Here is a 23,916-nt window from a genome sequence, read left to right on the forward strand (position 1 = left end):
GCGCCAAACCTGCAGAACCACTTTCAGCCGCCAGGGAAAACTTGCCTAGAGCCTTCTTAATTGATCCCTGCTGCAAACTCCCTTCTGAGGTTTTGTTTTCAGCCAACACAACAAGGAATCCACGGACCAGGTATTTGACTGCAGACCCGGAAGTTCTCCTGCTGCAAAATCATCTTCAAAGCTGAGGTACTGTGTTGGCTTGGGTATGTACAAACCTTAAGCCCGTTAGGTTTTCTGTGTAGCGTTTTCTGCGATGGGAAGGTCTCTCATCCGGTGCACCCAGTCCCCCTGCTAGGGTGTCTTCTGCAATGCCCCTGGACCCTCTTCTAAACCTAAAGTAAAGTACTCACATGTTTGCCCAGTTTTCCTAAGGATCTCTGACTTTTGCTAATAAAGAACCTATTCTAAGAATGTCTGTCGGTCACTAGTCCTAGTGGCCCACCATCTGCCACTGAGAACACTCCTGCACCAAGAATACGGGAAAGACTTTAAAGGGATTGGGCCTTTTGCATGGAAAAATAAATAAGTGTGTAAAAGTTATTTACTTGTAAAGAGTTGGTTGGTAACTGTAATTCTAAGAGTGAACAGTTACAAAAGTTCTTACTGATATTGAATGTGTGATGCAATATTTTTAAAAGTATGGTTAACATCTTTTCTTCCTTAGCAACTGTTTTGCCAGTCTATTAGAGGTAGATGTGAAGGTATTTTACTTTCCGGTGAATGGGTTGTGCTTTTCCCAAAAGTAAAGTGTTGGTATCACCAGATTAGTCCTTTGAGGATAATTGTATGAGTGTCACCCAACTGGGTCTTGCTTCCCCTGACTTGTAAAATGTGGCTTCTAGCCTGTCCAGAACAAGTCTGCATTAGATTGTTGCCTACCTAGAATAACAGTCATTCAGTAAAGTCTGACACTTGGTTTTACTTCCCCCTTCACTGTAAGGTTAAACAAAGTATGTGGGTTTTACCTACCTTGTATTAGCTGTGTGCATCCCAAGAGTTACTGCTTACCTCAATCTGGGGTTCCCCGATTTCAAAAGCAACTGTAATTGTACATTACATCCTTGGGTTTTACTCACCTAGTAAAACAGTTTAATCACAAAAGTAGTTATATGTTTTTACTGCACCTAGAATAAGTTTTCTACTATTCACCAAAAACGTATTGTCCAGTTGACCGATGATTTGTACTGAGAATCATTATACAACTGGAAAGGTCTACTGCCCTTGCATTACTGAATGTAGTTGTAAAAAGTAACCATTGGATTTTACTCCCCAAGAATGGGCTTGACCTCTACTGAATGTGAATGAAAAGGTTTTGACTTGCCTAGAACTACTGTTAGGTAAGGTCTATACCAGGGTCTGTGTACTTTCAAGTATAGTGTGTTTTTATACTGTGATTTCATATAATGTGTTAGTACGTACCCCTAGATTTATCTGGGCCTACCTGGATTTAAATACATACTTTATTTTTACAATACAAAAGTATTAAAGTTTTCCTTTGGACCATTTGTATTACAATTTCATTTGTACCGATTCTACAGCCCTCTCTCCCGCCTAAAATAAGCCTGGCTGCTAGTCACGGCGGTCTACGCTACCATGATCTCAGGTGGTACAGCCTTATACTAAGAGTGGAGTCTTGTACTGCCTCAGTTGAATAGTATACTAAGCCCTTAGTTGGACTTCAGAAAAACTGTCCCAACAGTGAGGGTCTGGGACATTCTGGTGGCAGACAAAATCACAGCACTGTGCGAGGGATGGTACAACAGGTATGTCTCGGTGTGTTTCCCCTTATTGACTTTACCAAGAGATACCCTGCAATGGCAGCCAGGCCCCCGTTGCTGCAACAATTTTCCTCTCTCTGATCCCACCTTGCACCTGGAGAAAAGGAGAGTGCAGCTGGAAATGGGGACGGGCGGAGGCAACGACTCAAGTGCATTCAACACCTGTCTGTACCTTTTTGCTCCCCAGTATATAGTCTTGAAAGTAGTCTTAATGCACTGAAAATGTCGATTTTCTTGTATCTGCACTTGGATGTTTATTTAACTAAAGTTTTTTTGAAAAAAGCACCAACTGGGGGAGGGCCTTTGGTGGCTGGGACAGTGTTAGGGAGAATTGTCAGAATTGTGCCAATTCCCTCTACCTTAAGAGACCCCCCCCCCCCAGCAACTTTGCTGGATTTTGAGAACTCCATTTATTTTTTAACCAGGAGTGCGAGACCTTTTTCCCCCCGCTCTCTATTTTAATGTGATCTTTGTACTGGTCATGATTCCTGCCCCTCATGTCCCCAGCCCTCAAAGATGTCAGGCTGGAGCCAGGCCACAATCACCTACATGGCCCTCAAGGGCCTCTCCATCCCTCCAAAGACCCACTTGGAGTCAGACCTGGCACTTGTGGCACCAGACTCACTCACTCACTCCCATAGGATAACATTGGGGATTGGACTTGTAGTGCATTGATAGGGACAAGATGGATGGCCCCCACATATTTCGGTTCCCTGACTGCATGTGCAGTCTAGTCTTTTGGGTGTGGTTCAGCCCAGAGACACCTGGGATACCCAGAGACTATTTAAGCCACACCCAGGCTGAGAAACATGCTTTTCGTTTTCTGCACCTGCAGCGTGACACTCACTGTGTTCGAATCGGTCTCCAGTAGGCCTGCATCTTACTTCTGCGCTCAGCTCCTGCAAGAACACCGTTAGAAACAGCCTTACCTTGCAGCGCTTCTGCCCATCGTTCCTTGTTCCTTCTGTTCTGCGGGTATCTTCGGCAGTGTCATTCCCATCCCGGCACGCCGCTTCCTAAGGAAAAGGGAAAAGAACAGGAAAAAGGCATTAGTAAGCATTCTGCAAATCTTTGCTTATTTTTAAATATTGTACGAGCTTGAAATGCTTACCTGAATCCCAGCCGCTATGGGGGAACTCTGTCTCCGGAACTTCTCATCCATCTGCAAGCAGGAAAAGAGACTCCAGGTTAGCATAAAAACATCTAGAGGCGCCGCATACCGCGCTTACCCACCGCATTTGTTCTTCATAACCGGCAACCACGCTGAAAACGTAGCGGCACCTAAAAGACAAAGAAAGAGAACTCCGTTCAATGCAAATACGAACGGGGTGCATCGCACTCTCACTCACCTTAAGAGCTACTCCTCTCAGCAGCACGCCGCCATCCCCGGACGCCGGCCATCATCTAAGGAAGGAAAGGAACGAAGTTAGAGAACTGTTCAAAGGACTCATTATACTTACCTGTCGGACTCTTGCCAGTGAAGTAACTAGGCAGCAACGAGCCTGCATCAATCAACGCGCCCCTGCACTGAAAGCAGGACAGAGCCCACTATCCAAGAAAACGAGGTGAGCTTTGGATCAAAGGGAAAGGTTGGACCCCCGGGAAGAAGGGGTTCAAGCACAGACAATAAGGAGTTAAACTCTACCAATCCTGTGTTTCAGGCCCAGTCTACAGTCGAGTAGCCTCCAGGGAAGGGTTCGAGGTCATAAGAGGTCAGGACAGGCTGAGTGACGTCCCCGTGGATACCAGGTGAGCGTTACAGTACTCCGTTTCTTTTGGTTGTGGAGTCTGACAAACACCATAGGCACACAGCACCTTTAGTGCAGTGTCACAGGGAAGTCTTAGATTTCCCCAAAGTTTAAATACCTTCTCTGGGATAAACTACTGTTTCCCAGAGCAGTAAAGTGAAATTGACTTTACTTACATTTGTAACTTTCTAGACCCAGCACACACTATCTTACAAGAGGGTGCTATAACCCCTTTATCTAGCTTCTAATGTAACATTTTTTGATGTTACCCTTTCCTCACTGCATGGCTGGTGCCAGTGGTTTCATTATTACTACCGTGGTGTGCATTTACCGCAGGCTGCGTTCGCAGATGCAGTAAAGCACCCAAGGGTGCAATTTTTGTCAAAATGGCCCAGTCTTTTTTTGCAATTTCTTTGTGGAAAGGTCCTTCTTGAGATATACTCTGCGCGCCAAACCAGGTTTGGTCCCTTTGTTCATTTTGCCTTTGGTGGGATTCACGAGTGAAGCACGCATCTGGCTCCAGGGTGTCTGGGGTAGGCAGGAAGTGAGGGAGGTGCCCGAAACTCCCTGTGCTTAGTCTTAGGAGACCCAAATGCACTCTGGATTGGCTGGCTGACTTTCCGGCAAGGACAGCCACCCTGCTGGGTGACAGACAGCTAGGCTGAAATGAAAAGGAGAGAACTGTTTAAAAGGCAGGTCTTTTGGCTTGGAAGGCAGAGTCGACCACTGGACGAAGGAACCGAAGAAGAACTTTAAGAGGACGCCTGCTACAACTCCTGGACAGTTGGTTTTCCTGGTGAAGCACTACTGCAGTGCTGAAAACGCCAAATTTGCAATGACAGTGAAGCCCCTGCAAGGATGACTTCTCCCCTGGAGTTGGTGGGACCAATCAACTCCAAAGTAAGCCACCTGGACATCCATCTCAGAGCTGGTTGAATTTCCACAGAGTTGCTGTTGGAAACCGTATAGCCAGGGAGAGGAACAATAGATTGTGTGCGTTGCTTTTAAGCTGACCTATAACTTTTGGACAATCCTCCGGACTCCCAGGAAGCCGGACTGACCGAGGCCTCAGATTGCGGGACCCCAGAAGCAAGGAAAGTCCATCTCGAAAGCCAGGAACCGCAGAGTTGCTATTTGTGGCAGACGCGAGGAGTTGAAACGCCGAACAGTCACTGAAAGTAAATTTTCCGGTTGCAAGTTTTGACCGTCCCAGTGCAAGAGTCACCCCAACGTCCTCGCTCTTGTCCCCATGACCGAGGCCCAGGAGCAGTGAGATCTGCAGAGCTGCACAGGAACAGGAGTCATCTGCTGCATCTTTTCTTCATTTTAAAGGCACTGTACAAAGCCTAAGAACTTACCTCTTGCTGTAGAGTTGCTTCTATCTTCTACTACTCACAAGTCTAACAGCTTGTGGCCCTACAATGATTTTCTTTCTTCAAAGACTTCTGAAACATTGTGCAAATACTTTTTTACTTACCTTGAAAGAAGTGCCTCAGCCCATATAAACTCTGGCCCATTGATTTTTGCTTAGCCTGTTTTAACTGAATGACTCTTATGGGGGAGTGGGTGAGGGTAGACCATCTAAATGTTTTTGCCTGCTTAAGAAATTTGTGGTATCTTGTTTGCTCTAATAATCTTTCCCTTTTCTAGTTGCTCTTAACTAATTCTGAATCCCAACAGTAATACATTAATGTCAACAGTACCCAGGAAATTGAAGTCACCTGTGGGTGTAGGTCCCTTCTGTATGCCATCCCAAAGGGGTATTTACTGATTCTTAACTTCTAATAGTGTATAATTTTGAAGTATATATTTGTGTGGCGTTTTACAGTGCTCCCTTCTGAAGAAGGCTTACATTAACTGACTGGTAAAGAAATGAATAATTGTTTTGTTAAGAAACCCTGTGTGTAAGTGTTTGCTTGAATACTTGTCACTGAACCTCTAAATCCCCTACAGCTCACATTGACCCCTCTTGAGATAAGCCTGGCTACTCGTCCACACTACCAACCTCTATAGTACAGACTTATACTAAAGTTTGATTACTATTGCCAGGAGGTCAGGGTTGTTGTAGTGCACTCCAAGGGTACTGCATACAATCTTGCCTAACAGACAGCATGCAGGGATTGTGTATTCTCGCCCGCTGTTCTAGCCACCTGATTGGCTGTGTGCCCTTCCCCGGGTGCAAATGAGTACAGTTTCTGCATAACAAGTGAGCAAAAGGAAAGTGGAGTGAAGCTTAAGACTTCATTGCAAAAAGTCCTGACAAAGTGCAAAAGAGAAATCTTTTCTAACAAAATCCTTAATGACAACTAAGATCTTAGATTTGTAGGGTCAGCATTAGTGAATGTTCCAGAGATTTCAGGCAGGTATAACCTTACCTTAAGATCGACTTCATCTTCTGGTTTCAGCAGAATGTTCTTGTCCTGGACTTCCACCAATTCATTTTTCTTCAAATTCTCCACAACACCATCCAAGCCTATTGCTAAAAATAAAAATATATTACTTCTAAAATCCTCACTACGATAGACATGCAGACACAGAATGCACAAGAAAACAATTTCTGCTTGAACCAAGTGCTTCACTGACGAATTGACACCATCCAAAGCTTTACTTTGGGTTTGTATGTGAACCAGCAAAATAGTTAAAAAATAAATGACCACATTCCCTCCAAGAGGGGAACATCTATATAAAGGCCAGATCTGAAACTCGGCAAGGTTAGAGGTCTGGATGCAACCTGGACCAAGCTCAAATTCCCCACAACATCAAATACACAATAAAAGATAAACTACAAGTAACTAATATGTACATGCAGAAACTGCAACATGTGAAGGGGCTAAACAATTTAAAAATGCAGTGTGGAGAATTGTAGGGGGTTCAGCTCTTCCATTTAAAAGGTGTTAGGGAGAATTCTCAGAAATGTGTTAATTCCCTCCACCTTAGAGACCCCCAGCACCTTTGCTGGATTTTGAGGACTTGATTTTTTTTAACCTGGAGAGCGAGACCCTTTTTCCCCACTCTCTCATGTATTTTAATGTGATTTTTGAACACCGTTTCTTTTGGTTGTGGAGTCTGACTAACTCCATAGGCATCATCTTTTACATTTTAACACACAGCACCTTCAGTGCAGTGGCACAGGGAAGTCTTCCAGATTTCCCCAGGATTTAAATACCTTCTCTTGGATAAATTACCATTTCCCTGGGCAGTAAAGGGAAATTGACTTTACTTACATTTGTAACATAGACCCAGCACACACGATCTTACAATAGGGTGCTAAAGGGGTTACTTAGTAGCCCCTTTGTCTAGCTTCTCGTGTAACATTTTTTATGTTAACCTTTCCTCGATGAATGGCTGGTGGCAGTGGTTTACGTTTAACTACTGTGGTGTGCATTTACGTCGTGCTGCGTTCGCAGCTGCAGTAAAAGCTCCCAAGGGTGCCATTTTTGTCAAAATGGCCCCGTTCTCCATTTTTAGCAATTTCTTTGTGGAAAGGTCCTCCTTGAGGTTTACTCTACGCGCCAAACCAGGTTTGGTCCCATTGTTTGCTTTGCCTTTGGCGGGATTCACGAGTGAAGCCCGCCTCTGGCTCCAGGGTGTCTGGGGTGGGCAGGAATGAAGGGAGGTGCCCGAAACTCCCTGTGCTTAGTCTTCTAGGAGACCCAAATGCACTGATGATTGGCCGGCTGTCTGTACGGCTAGGACAGCCACCCTGCTGGGTGACTGACAGCTAGGCTGGAATGAATGGGAGAGAACTGAATAAAAGGCAAGGCTTTTGGCTTAGAAAGCAGAGGCGACCACTGGACGAAGGAACCGAAGAAGTACTTGAGGGGGACGCCTGCTATAACTCCTGGACCGTTTGTTTGCCCGGTGAAGCCCTGCTGCTGTGCTGAAACTCCAAATTCGTATCGACAGAAGCCCCTTCAAGGTCGACTCTCCCTTTGAGTTGGTGGGACCAATCAACTCCAAAGTAAGCCACATGGACATTCTCTTGGAGCTGGTTGCATTTCCAGAGTTGCTGCTGGAAACTGAAAAACCAGGCAGAGAAACACCAGATTGTGTGAGTTTCTTTAAGTCGGCCAAGAGCTCCAGGAAGATCCTCTGGACTCGCAGGAAGCAAGACTGTCCGAGCCTGAACCCCCTCAGAGTGTGGGACCCCAAAAGCATGCAAGGTCCATTTTGGCAGCCAGAAACCGCAGTGTTGCTATTTACAGTAGTTGCGAGGAGCTGAAACACTGAAGTGCCACTTGTTAGAAGATTGCCGGTTGCGAGCGATGACAGTCCCATTGCAGTGCAGCAGTCCTTTCTCTTGTCCCCAGGAACAGATCTGCAGAGCTGTACAGGAACATAAGTCATCTTCTGCACCACTTCTTCATACCAAAGATACTGTAAAGTCTAAGAGAACTTACCTCTTGTTGTAGAGTTGCTTGCATCTTCTACTATTCACAAGTCTTAAAACAGCTTGTGGCCCATTTGATTCTTCTTTTCGTCAAAGACTTCTTAAACATTGTGCAAAGACTTTTTCTAATTACCTGCGAAGAAGTGCTTCAGCTCATATACACTTTTGCCTATTGACTTTGGCTTAGCCTTTTTCACTGAATGACTCTTATTGGAGGTTCTGAAAGTATTTGTTGCTTGAGAATATTTGTGGTCTCTGGTTTTTTCTAATAACTTTCCTTTAAACTTACTCCTACATGATTCTAAATGCAACAGTGATATATTAATGTCCCCAGCACCCTAACTATTGAAGTCACCTGAGGGTGCAGGTTGTGACTGTGGGCCATCCCAAAATCGTACTTACTGATTCGAAATATTAAGAGTGTATTTTATGAAGTATATTTGTGGGTTTGTTATTTTGCTCCCTTCTGAAAAAGGCTTATTCTAACGGACATATAAATTAATTGTTTATTCAAGCAACCTTGTGTGTAAGTGTTTATTTGAATACTAGTCACTGTGAATCTCCAACTCCCCTACAGCTCACATAGACCCCTATTGTGATAAGACTGGCTGCTCAACACGCTACCAACCTGTGTAGTACAAGCTTATACCAAAGGTTGGGTTCCTATTGCCAGGAGGTATGGGTTGTTGTAGTCCAACCAAAGGTTACTGCATACAATCTTGCCTAACAGAACGGACCCCCTAATCTTATTGGCATTGAGGCGGCTCAGAAAAGGGTCTTTACCACAGCAGTAAAGACCCCACTCCGAGCCTCTTCCGAGCAGGAGAACACCATCTTCCCTCACGGGGAAGAAGGGAAGGAACAAGTTACTTACCTGTAACTGTTCTCCAGCATGGATCCGGCAGAGATTTACATGCTTGTGAAATTCCCAGTTGTCAGGCTGTGAATCCTCGGTAAAAGAAACAATCTGTTTCCAATTCTGAACTTTCTTTCTCCTAACAACCAATTACTGAGCTCTGGGTCATACTGCCCCCAGCCAATGACTGCCCTCTACCTAAGCCCCTCCTCTGGCAGCCATCTTCAGATTTGGTAGCACGTAAAGTGGCAGTATTTGTATTTATTTTGTTTATATAGCGCCTTACACCAAAACGCTGAATATTTTAACAACTTGATACATAAAACATAACAGTCGAAGCAAATTACAATAATGAATCAGTCCAACAAAACAGCAAGAAGAGCAATTAAACTGGAGGGGAGAGCAGAACAGTAGAACAGAGGGAGGGGTGAGGAGGAGAAGGGAGGAAACGTGAAAAGGGGCGAAAGTGGGGTGGGGGGGAGAGGGGAGGGAGATGATCAAGGGGAAAGAAGGAAGGAGGGGGAGCAAGGAGGGGGAAGGGGTTTCATGGTGGGAAATGGAGAAGGAGAGATTTAAGGGATGAGCGGAATAAGGAAGGAATAGAGCGGATTGAGAGAGGTAAGGAGTTCCAGTGCTGGGGGGCAAGGAGCAGGAGGTAGCACAAGGGGATGGAGGAACAAAGAGAAGGAAGTGGTCTGCAGAATAAAGGGAGCGCGAGGGAGTGTAGAACGAGGAGGGAGGAGAGATAAGGGGGAGCAAGACCAGGGAGAGATTTAAAGACTAAACAGAGGAAATGAAATTTATGTTGGGAGTGAAAGGGGAGCCAGCCAAGGGAGGAAAGGGAAGCAGAGATGGAGTCATGGGAGGTAAGGAGACAGAGGGTACAGACGGCAGAATGGTAGATAGATTTGAGGGGGCGGAATTAGGTAGTCCAAAGAGTAAGGATGAGCAGTAGAAGAGGCGACAGAAGATAAGGGAGGAGATTAGAAGTTTAGTAGCATGGAAGGTGAGAGAGGGGTGGACTTTGCAAATGTTAAAGAGGTGGTAGCGACAGGCACGAGAGGTGATATATGGTGGGAAAAAGAGGAGTCAAAGTGAATTCCTAAATTGCAAGCGTGGGCAGAGATAGGGAGATTAGGAGGAAAGTGAATGAAAGGTGGAGGAGAGGGAGGGGAAGAGAGTTGGAGGGGAAGAACAAGACCTCAGTCTCGTCAGTGTTGAGAGAAAGAAAGCAGGAAGACATCCAATTTTTTATGGCAGAAAGACAGGAAGTTTAAGGTGGAGGTTGGGAGAGAAGGAAAGGAAGAGCAGAGTATCATCAGCATAGAAATGGTGGGAAATGCCCAACGAGGAGCTAACCGGGGCAAGGAGGGACCAAGAGAAGAGCCGCAGAGGGGTAGGCGGGAGCGTTCGCATATGAATCCATGGCAGACCCATGCTGGAGAACAACAGTTACAGGCAAGTAACTTGTTCCTTCTCCAGCATGGGGCCTGGCATGGATTCACATGCTCATGAGTAAACAGTACATAGCAGTACACAGATCCACAGCCACGAGATCTGGCAAGGCTCAACATAAGCATCTCTTACCTCCTCACGAGGCTCACCTTCAAGCGAACAAACTATGGACTCCTCCCTGGAATCCCTGACGATGCAACAGAACTTCATGAAGGTGTGCGTCGACCTCCATGTCGCAGCCCTGCAGATGTCCAGCAGGGGCACACCAGACAGGAACGCTGTGGTAGCATTGATCGCTCTGGTAGAGTGAGCTCTCAATGGTCACTAATGTAAAAACTAAACAGACGGTGCAAGATCAGGGAAAGAGTGAAGTAGCTGGCCCTGGTGTCCGGGGGATTCCGGTTTGCTCGCCCCCCCAGACCTGAATGTGCCCGTTAGCCAAAGCCAATCACATATACCACCTAAAAGAAGGAAACTGGGACCCTGCGTCAAACCTCTCCTAACATGTTCTCAAAAAAGATGTCCTTGCCATAAGGACAAAGACCTGCACCCAGATACAAAACCTAAAGGAAAAGTCAACTCAAGACGTAAACTGAGCCCAACAAAATCTGAAGAGTCTTCTGAAGAAGGATCGACAGACTCTTCCATTTATGGAACGAGATTTCCCAAAAGTCTGATGAACAGTGCCGAGACATCATAACAGAATACAACTAGAAATTGACCGGGATGCTTGTACAAACCTTGATGAGCAAGTAATAAATGAATCACGGCCAAATCTCTGCACTAACAATAACTGTGGCTCCACTATTAAAACTCTACGAACATCTGAGCGACTCTTGTAAAGATCAAAATAATCTTTTAGCGACGATAAACTATTAAAATGGAAGGTGCAGTCCAAGAATTGAAACAGGAATCCAATTGCTTTAAGAAAAACAAATCGTTAAATACCCTACTGCGAGACCAGCTGCGAAACAATTCAGGAGGACAAACTTCTCCTTGCAGAAGTTGCTAGAGAAGCTCTTTTGATACTTCAAAAACAACAACAAAAGGCTAATGCAACTGAGTGTGATGGTGACTTACAGGTAAAGAACACAATGAATTCTTTGAAAGACCCGGTTGAACCTCCTAGAGACGCCTTAGTCTTGAGTGATAGAGACCAGCCCCGAGAAAATGGGATCCCAAGCCAGAGAGACTTGTTCAGTATCCAGGCAGGGGGGTTGTAACGATCTCCCCTACCAAGAACAAGCAACTTTGGCTTCGCAACAGAGAATCGAAAATGCTTGCACCCCGGCCGACGCGATAGATGCTTCTGGCGATCCTTCCACCATCACCTCTACCTCCGCAAACGCAGAGGGATCAACACCACCATACCCTGAAGACCTAAATGCTTCTGAAGAAAGCAACGAGCCGAGGGGACCACATTTCGCTATCTTGGAGAAACCAAAACCTGGAGATATCCCAAAAAAAGCTGAACAGTAAAGTACTGAAGCAAACAAAAAAATAAAAGCAACAAACATGCATTGGCCAAAAATTCAAAAACACATTTTTACGAAATATAAAGGCTTTAAATGCAACCATACTGAACAGAAAAAAGACCAAACTGATAAAGTCTCTGATACTACCGTTGCAAAGCAAAAGCTTGTGGAGAAAGCAAAACCTAAAGACCCCGTTTCCCCAAAAGTTGCAAATAATGAAAAAAGTGAGGATGAGCGAATGATTGAATTAATGGCAAACTTGTCTACTCATGAGGCAGACTCAGAAAAAGAAAAGATTGATTTTTAAATGGATGAAGATGGCATTGAGATAGTCATTGACTGAAACCGAAATGCCTAACGAGCCTCAGTTTCAAGACCAGCAGGATCCTGGAGTCTCTACAAAAAGACTATGTACACTCGTAAGCCCTCTACCTGAAAAGCCTTGAGATTCCCAATCGAGCAGAGGAGTTAGAAAACGATTTATGACAATTAGTGAAAAAAAAGATTGTGCTTTGAAGAAAACAGACACATCTGGTCTAATCAATCCCTAAAAGGAAGCCGAAAAGACAACTAAACACAAGATAAAACCGGAAACAGAAAAGAAAATTTAAGTGGGGGATTCAGAAAACCAGAAAAAGTCAGACTCAAGGCTTCCCCCGCCAAGATTGGAGAGACAATAAGAGACCACAGGCAAGTGGTGGCTTCACAAACAAGAGATCTAATACATCTACAGAAAATCATCTCCTGATTGAGAGAATCTTTAGGTCCGGGGATCCATTAATTTTGAATCGACGAAATGTTCTACAGTTGCTCAGCCATAAACCCAAATTACGAGCAGTGTCGTTTTATGACATAAAAATCGTTGAATTTGTAGATGAGTTTGCAACAGTATTATTGCACATTCCTTCGAGAATCTATAATCTAATTTTGAACTGCAATTCCGACCTTAACTCCTTGCACTTCGACATAAGGGAAGTTTGTGTCGGGAAATCATCGTTACAAGAAAGACCAACAAAGAGCCAACTATTCAATGGAAATGGAGGATCAAAAAAGACTATTGAACTCTACGCTCAGACAGGGAGTGGATTTTTCTGCTCCCCTGGCTACTACTTGGCTTGTCGGAAAAGTCTTTCCTGCTCCAGATTCTCAGACTCAATCTCTCGTTAAAGCCCCATGAAACTTATCAAAGTTAATCTAAAGAATAACTTGTGCAAAAGACCCTGCTACAGATAAAGTGGAAAACGCTGGTACCGATCGAGGAACCTGGAGCTGGTTGGCTGGGTCAATAAATAGTTGCGACGACCTCGAATGCCAAAACGACAGGAATGACATTACTACAGACTGGCTCTTGGAATACAAGAGGTTTTAACCACCTCTTTGGAAGATCTACCGGTGTGCTGGAGAAATTGGATGTAATCTGCCTGCAGGAAACCTGACTTCAAGAGCCACCCGGTGCGGCAGGGTTTGAAATAGCCATGAACCCAGCAATCAAACAAGCTATGGGTAGACCAATGTCAGAGCAAATAATGGTGAAAAAATCCAAACACCTTAAAATAATAAAATCTGTAAACCACTCTCCATACCTGCAGACTGCTGCCATTGAAATAAAAGAGCGCAGTTCACACGAAAAAAGGATTGGACACATCGTAAATATTTATTGGCAGCACACGGCTACTGATGAATCAGAGTTCCTCAAATTAATCTGCAATATTATCGACCATATAATGGAGAACAGTCCAGCTCCTTATGTGGAGACCTAAATATGGAATGCCTAAACTTAAACCTGACAATGCTGCTACTAACAAAATCAAAAGAAAACCGAGAGACGCTTGTCAAATTATAACAGCATGGACAGACGAAATGGAGGCAAGGGAACTATCCTTATTAAAATGGTAACACCAGAGGAGACATCCCTCCAAATGCCACATGGTCCCAAGGGCTCAGACCGTCGATACTAGACTACTTTTATGCATCAAACGCCATAGCTGAGAAAATCACTGACCTTGTGGTAATTCCGATGGAACAGAGCGACCATAACTTGGTAACCATCAAAATCACTGGGCTAGGTTGTGTAGAAAAAAATCATAGAATGTGAAGATAAACATGCCTAGAAGAAAGTGCGCGTAGAGAAAACATCACATTGATATCAAAAACACTCCAGTCGAGCGACCATCCTCAGTCTTGGGATCAAATTGTATATCCGAGATTACTGGAGAAATACTCTGAACACCATCCTGATTTGCGAAAACAAAGGCTTCCGTCATCAACATGTTTACGACCATAAAATAGTGGCCAGAAAAAAACAGGTTTTGAGGAGATCTCTAAGAGAGGCCAAGAAGAACAATAGCCGGGATAGGCCACTTGAAATGGAGAGAAATTAGCGTAGTGTGGTTGCAGGGTCATAAAAACCTAACCTCACAAAAAGATGCTGAGGAGATGTTAAAAATCTTGACAAACAAGAACTCCAAATCCTTTTGGTCCTTGATAAATAACAGAGTCCACTCAAGGATCGCTGCAGGTATGCTTGGTCACTGAGACCTAATGGATTGCCAATTACACTGAGCTTTTTAAGAAACAAGGAAATGTGCAGTACCAAGGCTTGGAACTTCCAGGCCAGTGGGATTTCCAGATTACCAAAGACATCTTGAAAAATCATCAGAAGACTAAGTCTGTCCAGAGCTCCAGGCCCGGACGGCCTAACCAACTGGATGCTCAAGCAAAACCCGGAGGAATGGGCCGACTTCTGTCATAACCTCTTCGATCATAAGAGAAGGAAGGCTACCTCAAACATGGAAAAGTGCTTTGATTGTGCCCATTTTTAAAAAAAGGTCTTCGATCTGACCCGAGAAACCTCAGACCAATAGCACTACTAGACGTGATTGTCAAAATCTTTGTAACTCAAGTCCTGTACCATTCAACAACTTGGATCAAGGAAGTAGATGCATTGGACATTCGACAAACGGGCTTCATAAAGGGAATTGGTTGCTCGCTCAACTGGCTTATATTAAACATCTTAATAATGGAGGCAATAAAGAAAAAACAAAGATATACTTGGCCTTTGTCGATCTGGGACACGCCTTCGACGGCGTCGCCCGAGAACTGCTCTGGACCAAAATGACAGATCATAAATGTCCAACGAGTCTAATGAAAGACGTACAAGAACTTTACTCGGAAATGGTAGTCAAAAAAAATCAGATTAGACCATAAAGGAGCTCTGTCCACGGCAATAAAGACCTCAAGGGGTGTGAAGCAGGGATGTCCGCTGGGGGCAACCCTATTCAGTTTCTACATCTCTGATGCAAAGAGGGACCTAAGAGAAGTAAGAGCCTTTCCGCCAAAGATAAACGGAAAGCACATTGGGCATATTCTGTACGCTGACGACATTGTTCTGATCGACGCAACGCCGGTCGGCCTACAATGAAAATTGAGAGCACTTGAATCATACACTGCTAAAAAAGGTCTCGTGATAAATCCAGCAAAAAACAGAGATCCTCGTTCTACAAAGCCTAATTGGATCTAAATCTACTAAAAGGAAGACATTTAAATGGGACATTGGTGGTAAACCAATTAATTGTGTTAGCCAGGTACCGTACTTGGGGGTCCTGATTAGCTCGCACAAACGATGAACCAATGGTTCAAAAGAAAATGTAAACTCCTGGCAGTAGAAGGTGCTATGATAAACAAAAAATATGGCACATTTTCCATAAAACCAGCCCTTGAATAATACAAAGCAAAGGTTGTTCCATCTTTAACCTTTGGAGCCAAGGCCATGTTGGGGTGCTCGCATGCGACATAGTCGTAGTGTGAAAATATATACTGGAATAGAATTCTGCATTTACCTGAAGGGACCCCCAATGCATGCACGAGATATGAACTAGGCCTGACATCCATCAATCAACGCAAACAGTAACATGGAATACTCTGGCCTTATACAGGAAGATCATTGGCACCGAAGACTTCCTGCAATTTAACATCCTGAAACAAACTGGAGAAAGAGCTGCATCTGATTTGATACAGGAAGAATGGGAATGGGATCCAATGCATTTTCCACATTCAGGTGATACTAGTACTGCTGCCTCTTGCTTTTTAGCCAATTTTTCAATTAAATGGCAAATTCGTTGTATATTGTCATGGGTTTGTTCTTTTATAAATCCGGTTTTGTCAGGGTGGATTGGGTTAGTCATACGACCCTCGAGTCGGTTTGCTAAAATGTTTGTGCTCATGAACATTGACACAAAAATATGTATAATCGGGTGATATGATCCGTATTTGACAGGATCTTTCTCAGGCTTCGGAATCTGAATTATTTTAGCCTCTTATTTTACCACTCGTAGTAAAGGAATTAAAGAGGTCAGTTAATTTCGGGGCTAGAATTGCTCTAAACCTTTTTTTTAAAGGATGCGAATAACCCATCTGGTCCTGGTGATTTGCTCATTGTTCATTGGACGGTTAGCTATAACAGCCAAGACTTTGTTTCGAGTGATATCATTATCTAGGTTTGTTCTAGCCTCTTCCAATTATCCTCTCCAACTGAGTTGATTGCAAATAACGTTTGTGACATTTGGTCTGGGGAGTCGGACTATACAAGGCATAGTAAAATATTCAGAACTGGGCTATAATTTACTCTGTCGTTACTTTCTTCCCCAATTAATCTTCCACCTCCTGAAATGTCTGGCCCGCTATTTTCTGCTTTATTTGTCTAGCTAACCTTTGGTCTGCTTTGTTTGACTTAATCTATAGCTTCTGCTTTAAATACACTAAGCTTTGTTCAGCATTTTGGTTCGTATTAAGTGCAATTTACCCTTGGCGTTTCAGTATTGCCCTTGGAGATTCAGGCTGAGTCTGTTTCCATTTGTTTTAGGGTGTCTAGGTTACGCATCTAAATCCATTTCTATTTTAAGTCATCTTCCACCTATGCGCTTGTTTTGAAATAGGTGTCCCTCTGAGGGTCGTTTAAATACATCCCAAACCACATCTAAACCAGTTTCTCTGCCCAGACTGGAGTCAAAATACTAGTTATTCCCTCCATTTCATTGCAAAGAATCCAGTCTGACAACAGTTCTTGCAGGAATTTCCAGCTCCAAAGTGTGGGAACAACCATGGGGATACCTATATCAATTGTAAAAGGAGCATGATGTGAAATGGATGTGATGTGAAATGGTGATAGTATGTGTGTCTATTCGTGTCACTATTCCTTTTAGCCTAACTGAAGCCCAAAAGTAATCCTAGCAAGGTCCTTATGAACAAGGGAGTAAATGCCCTTTCCTCGCACTCCAGGTTGGGCCAAATAAATATATGTCTGCCACCATCTTGTTTTTAGGCACAAATAAAAGTAATCAAAACTTCAAAGTATAAAAAGCTAGGGTGATACAATTATATCCCCATTGCACGTCATTGTAAGATGCTGTGGGCAAGGTTAAAAAGTTAAAGAATGTTAAGGGAAACACAGAAACAGATTCAAAAACAGCTAAAATAAAAGGGGTCCATAGAAACTACGATGGGAAAGTTATAAAAAGATCAATCTTTCAGAACAATGACAAACTGTTGAATAACCGTTTTTTTAAAACCATATTAAATGCTTGCACCAATTTAAATGATTCAGGAAAATTTGGTGACTTCTACGAAAGGCATCACACTGTTCAACCCTATTCCTAAAAATATTATCTAGTTTTAAAACAGATAATATTAATAACCGGTATGTTTTCACCACACCACCATTGTATCTTCCCAATGTGTTAGTTCTATCGGCCCCTTTGCTATTCTTGTTCATCCCCTACCCCTCACTTTTTGCCATTTCCCTTCTTCCGTGTCTGGTTACTCTTGTTGGGAGGCGTGTGGGGCGGGGGGACTAACTTCGATTCTCAGTCGAGACGCCCTATGCCGTTGATGGGCGCAGTAACAAATATTTGTAACAAAATACTGTGTGCTCATCCATGGCCTTGACAAAAGTGCCAGGTTTACCCCTGTGGGAGTCGAGCATAAACAGATGTGCGAGTCAGGCATAAACACTGACAATCTATGCCATTTTAAGATATGGTAAGTATTTTAATGTGTACACTGTTCACATCGCTTTATTCAAAAGCATAATGTATGTTCCAGAATGGCTTTTAGCAAGGGGGGACAGTTTAGGAGGGGGGGCTGAGGCAGACCAGTCTTGATCACTCAACCAGAGTTACCTCTAAGAGCCTCATTAGCGTCAGATTATAAACTGGGATTGTATAGGGTCTTTAGAGCACTGGTCACATTAAAGTACCACATACCGCAAATAACCAATTTTTACCCTTTGCTGCGTTTTCAATTAAACTAAAATAAACATCACAAAATCAGTGTAAAATAGCAAATACTTTGTTGCTACCATCCAACGCCTAAGGACCTACGAAGCATTCACACACACATCCAACCACTTCGCTAATACAACACCCAGCACTTCTGCCTTGAAGCACAATGTGCAACTGGTTGTCCCGCACGTGGCACCCCATCACACAATTGAGATAATCTCCCTTCCCACCCTTTAAGGCGCATCCACCAATTGCTACAACGCCTCCACCCAAGCATATTCAGCCTGCCCAGTCGCTCCTCCCATGCACAGTCAAATACTGCGGCCCATATCCACTCACTAGGCATACCTTCTCCCCCCCCTACAACCACAAGTGCCATCACTTCCCAGGGATAGACCTATTTTTGCCACTACCCACATCTCCCAAGCAGATCCAGCCAGCTTACAAGTGCAATTCTCTTACCCAGAGCTACTCCCACTGAGAGACCTAAAAATCAAGGATTCCTGTCATAGGGGCTCCATTAACTGACTAACAGAACCAGAATGGAAGCTCATCCAAAATTCCATCTCAAACCATTTCTACCCAATATTTCCTAGGCATTCGTTAACCCATTGACTCCTACCACCACACTATACCTAGAGCACCTGCAGCACAGACTCAGAAACCCCCCCCCCCAGATACCATCATTTAATGTCTTGAACTACACATTCTATCAAGTACACCTTCACTTCTGGTCCATAGTACCACATCCTTGCTATTTCAGAGAAGTGCACCATTCATATACAAGTAGAACAATGTGTCTGAAGAGCCAAGCATCAAAACCACATTACCATTTTCCAAAGTCTCTGGTGTTTCTCTCCCAGTTTTGCTAGAACTTCTACTGTTTGATTCAGGGCTAGCAGCTGGAACAAAGATCTTCCATTTGGACTTCACAGGCGTCACGCCTGAAATCCCATCTCGCGATGCTGACTGGCTGCCATCGGAGCACGGACTCGAGCCACCAGCACTGCCATCTCCTTCTTCCAGTGCTCTCAGCTCTGCCTACAAAGAGAACTTTGTTAGTCTTGCAACAAATCTGGAAGTTGATCCCGGAGGGTCACGTCTTCGATCAAAATTGGATCACTTCTACAAACATGTGAATATTTACAGACCGGTAAACAAACACTGGCTAGGGCAATCAATAGAGAAGATAAAGTAGGGAAAGGGATGTATGTGGGCCAACTTCTCTAGTCCGGGACAGAGGATATTGTGGATGTCCTGGGCAGTCATAGGCATACTGTTAGAGGGGGTTCTCAAAGTTGGAAAGCAGTAGAAATGGGCTGGCGTCTTCAAATCAGGGGCATAAGACGAAAGGCTCAGAGGAGTGATTCTGCCAGTTAGCAGAAAAGGAGTATGTTTTTTACCCAGAGGCAGTGAATATGAGGACTCAGGATTCCAGCAGATACAAGCAGTTGATATGGGATGTACTCAACAAATGATGGATATTAGCCTGGCTTCATATACTTCAGGGGCACGGGGGGGGTGGGGGTGGATTGGGGGATTTGTTGTCAGAATGCAATATATTTCCCTAAGGGAGGAAAGTAGAGCAGGGCTTGGAGAGTTCACTCATTGAGCAGCAGGGGACAGGAGGGCGAATTACCATTTCAGTAGGTGTGCCATATATAGAAGCTACAAATAGTAGGCCAAGGGCTCAATAGAGGTATTCCCACCAACCGGGTACATTTTAGCACAATCACAGCCTTACCTTTTTCCTCTCTAACACCATCTCTAATTCAAACGTGTCTTGCTCCTCCTCTTCATCGCTTTCCCCTGATTGCACAACACTGCATAAATCTTCTTTGGACGGGTCCTCCAGATAGTCACTGGACACCAAGGGCTCTTTTTCCACAGGAACTTCATCATCTTCTTCGGCACCCTGCGGTTGGTCTTCTTTGGCCAGGAGCCTCATCCGCCAGCGCTGCTCCTCTTCCTTTACGCAGTCCGGTAGAAGTGGAGCCAATAGAGTCGCAGCCACCCCTACCTTCTCCTCCTCAAGATTAGACAGACCATGGACTGCTTCATTAACATCCTAGAGAAGAGAATATTACTTAAGCCCTTACCAGGTTTTCCTCAAAAGATCACCACCACAGTGAAGAGGACAAACAATGCATCTTCAAACTGGGCTATTTCAGAGCCACAACCCACTACACGCATAGCTGTTGATGCCAAATTAAAATCTGTTTTTCAGGTCTGAGTGTTTTAAAAGGTGCTCAGACATTTTGCAACGTTCAAAGTCAAGCTCAAATTGAAATATTTTTACTAAATGTATGTGTACATGATGATCCATGGACTGTTGAGATTGCTACTTCTCAATATGGATTTGTGCTCCTCAGGTTTCTACACAGAAATCAAACTAGGATAGAGAAGGGAATGGACAGGACACAAGGAAGTAGCACAATAGAAGCCTCTCTCCATTGTGGGACCTCCAGGTCAACATCTGTGACCCAACAATTCTGTGTGGCTAACTTATTGCATATGCAACTATGAGCCCTTGAAAGCCAACTGAACGGTCTATCATTCAAAGATTTACCGTTCCGGGGAGGGCAGAGTGGGAAAAAGAATGTACAACGCACTAGCCTCCACAAAAGTGAAACAAGGAAAAGAAAGTGGGTGATTCTTACAGAGAAGATGGTGCTGACCTTTGTAGGCACTCTCTCGAATACTGCTGTCTTGCCATTCAGCTCATGAGGGTGAACATCTAACGTCTGGTAACTCTGCTCAGCATCTCCCCCTACAGAACTAAAAAGGAAGTAATAAGTTTCAGACTTATCAGCCAAAGCGTTAGTAGCACACAAAAAAGTACAGAAAAGTTAACTGATGGAACGAGTGCTCTTAAATGTTTCTCTTTAATGTAGCTTTGGGTTTAAATGTTGTCAAACACCACTCTAGAGCACCGGATTAGCAGTGTGTGGGCTTTCCTATGAACTGTATTAAAAAAGGCTTCAAAAGTCCTAATGTTAAAAGGTATTTTCAGTACATGTCATATGGGAACCTCCTGAGAAGACATTAGTGGGAGTTTTGCACAACCATCTGGCGAGGCAATGCAATAATCTAAACTAAATGTAGAACTGTTGCACATAAATAAAAGCTGGCAGTGAGTACAATTATTGATACAATACCACTGGTAATCTCTAAAATATACAGTTCTCACAAGATCACACATCTATGAGATGACAATAAGTATTTAGGTTAAGCATAACTGAGCAAGGTCGTTGGGAAAGATTTCTTTTAAGCAACATCACCTCATATTCCAAGGGCCCTCAAACTTTTTTGTTGCTCATTTTGACAGAGAAACTGATCAGTCCTTCAGACTATTGTTACCGAGAAATAATTTTTCCCTTTTGTGCTATTACATTTTACCTGTTTGAGTAACTAACAGTGCGCTCAGCATCTTACAATGCAGTGCATTAGGGATACATTTGTATCATTACTCTGGGGATTTTTGATTACTTTTATATGTCCAAAGGACTAGCAGCAATTGCATTTTTGCCCTTTTTTTGAATTCTTGTTATTGTGCACATTTGCGTTTACTGGGTCTGGCTTCTAAACGTGAGTCGTGTCCTAAAATGGCTGTGACATGAGCTTTCTTACTGGTCCTTTGGCCATATTGTTTTCAGGCCTTCTTCCTCCCTGCTCAGGTCAAGAAATCCCCAACAGTCATGCATTTGCGCAGGAAAACTCAGGCTGTTGCAGGCTACTGAATGCCATTTGTGTGTGGACCCAGGAAGTGGGGACTGACTGGTCCGATTACACAACTGTGGTGCAAGAGTATCTGATGGTCCCAGACTGGACCATTGCTGGTTGAGTGAGTGGTGTAGATCCTTACCATTTGTGGGGCGGTTTTTGCCATGAGCAAGGATTTGGGATAAACCTACAGCCATTCCAGCAGATCAGCATTGGAGCCAAGTGTTCAAGTAGATTTTCCTTCAAGAGTGAAATTCTCTCCACCTGCCCCACCCCCAGCACTTCTTGCTGGACTTTTTCCATCCCATAATTTTTGTGATTTATTCTCAGTTTCTCTTCTGACTTTGGAGTCTGACAAACTCCAAAGGCATCTTTACATTGTGACACACAGCACCTTCAGTGCAGTGGCACAGGGAAGTCTTAGATTTCCCAAAGGTTTAAATACCTTCTCTTGGTAAAAAGACCCACTTACATTTTGTAACTTTCTAGACCCAGCACACTATCTTACAATAGGGAGCTGGAGGGGTTACTTAGTATCCCCTTTGTCTAGTTTCTCATGGAACATTTTTATGTTGCCCTTTCTACAATTAATGGCTGGTTGCAGTGGTTTACTTTTTACTACCATTGTGAATTTTTACCGCGGGGTGCGTTTGCAGCCACAGTAAGGCACCCATGGGTGCTCATTTCGTCAAAATGGCCCTGGTCTTTTTTTGACATTTCTTGTTGGAAAGGTCCTTCTTGAGATTTACCCTGCACGCCAAACCAAGTCTGGTCCCTTTGTTAGTTTAGTCTTTGGCAGAATTCCCGAGTCTGGCAGGGGCCCAAAACTCCCTGTGCGTAATACCCTTGGTTACAGGAATGCACCCAAAGGTGATTGGCCGGCTGGCTGTCCAGCGTGATTGGCAGTTCGGCTGGAATGAATGTGAAAAGAAAAGTTACTCTTACCTGGTAACGTTCTTTCAATGGGATGTTCAGACGACGTATTACATATCTATGACAGTAATCACCAAAGCTGTGCTGCTTTGGAAAATCTGTCGGCGTCTGCGTCGATGACGTCGATACGCTGTCCTTGAGGGCCGACGGGCAGACTCCTCGGACGGGGAAGGCGACCGGTGACGGCGCTTCCTTGAGTGCCTCGAAGAGGCAGAGGAATGGCGGGACCTACTCCGGGACAGAGACCCCCCCCGGACAGACGACGACGCTGCAGAGAGTCGCCCCTCGAATAGTCAGTCGAAAGCCCACTGGATCTCGACTTCCAAGGCTTGGCCACCTTACCAACAGAAAGCTTACGCTCCCGCAAGACCTTCAACGTAAGCGTCTGGCAGTCTACACAATCATCCGTGTTGTGGTCCTCACCGAGGCACCAGAGGCAGGCGTTGTGCGAGTCCGTCAACGACATCTTGGACCCGCAGTCCCGACACTTCTTAAAACCCAGCCGCGGGGTAGAAGACGACGAAGACATCATGGATCTTCATGATGCATCCTACTTATAACATCCGGTGACGTTGGCTCGACGGAGGCCCTCGAGGTCAGGGTTGCTGTAGTGCACCAAAGGGTACTGAACACAATTTTGATTAACAGCAGGGCTTTGAATAATTCACCGAGAACCCCAGGTCCATCCGCAGCCGGACAGTCCTTGCTGGGTTATGTCCTTTGACTTTGCCTGGATGAGCCAGTTGTCCAGGTAAGGGTACACATGAATCCCTTTTAGCTGTAGTAGGGCTGCTGGGGTAGCAGACTTCCTCTTGGATGAACAGCTGGAGCAGTGGCTGGAGATCGAGGCAGACAGATAAATGCGCCCTGACCGTCGTGGGACCCTAGAAGCAGACTGGCGGTGCTTGGCCTTATGTTGGGCCCCCACAGATGGAGCACCCTCAAATGACTTAGATGCCCGCTCAGGTGGGCTGGACCCGGAAGAGGCATGCCCCCGTGAATCACCCGCGGTAGAGGCCCTGGCCTTGAGCCACATCACCAACCGGATGTGTCCATCCTTCACTGTGCGCTTGTTGAAGCCACGGCAGATCTCACCATCTTCTTTATGTGTTGGGTGTAGGGAAAACCCCTCCCTCACTTCCTGTCCCTGCCAGACATACTGGAGCCAGAGGCAGGCTTCACTCGTGAATCCTGCCAAAGAAAAAACGAACAAAGGGACCAAACCTGGTTTGGCATGCAGAGTAAATCTCAAGAAGGACCTTTCCAACAAGAAATGCTGA

The 23,916-nt window shown here is 44.5% G+C and overlaps 1 protein-coding gene across 3 annotated transcripts in view; it reads right to left on the reverse strand.

Annotated features, from left to right (window-relative positions):
• The window catches only part of FNBP4 (formin binding protein 4), a 573,393-nt gene that overhangs the window by 382,654 nt on the left and 166,823 nt on the right, over positions 1-23,916 (reverse strand). For 2 of the 3 annotated variants that reach the window (XM_069623085.1, XM_069623087.1), the window contains exons 7-10: positions 20,641-20,758; positions 19,725-20,048; positions 18,811-19,021; positions 5,902-6,005 (exon numbers count right to left, since the gene is read on the reverse strand). In XM_069623085.1, the coding sequence (XP_069479186.1) occupies positions 5,902-6,005; positions 18,811-19,021; positions 19,725-20,048; positions 20,641-20,758 (757 nt within the window). The remainder of the gene's footprint in view (positions 1-5,901; positions 6,006-18,810; positions 19,022-19,724; positions 20,049-20,640; positions 20,759-23,916) is intronic. The other variant, XM_069623086.1, reaches the window with a different exon arrangement.

This window comes from Ambystoma mexicanum, chromosome 11, assembly GCF_040938575.1.
Source record: "Ambystoma mexicanum isolate Mex_15411 chromosome 11, UKY_AmexF1_1, whole genome shotgun sequence".
Lineage (NCBI taxonomy): Eukaryota > Metazoa > Chordata > Amphibia > Caudata > Ambystomatidae > Ambystoma > Ambystoma mexicanum.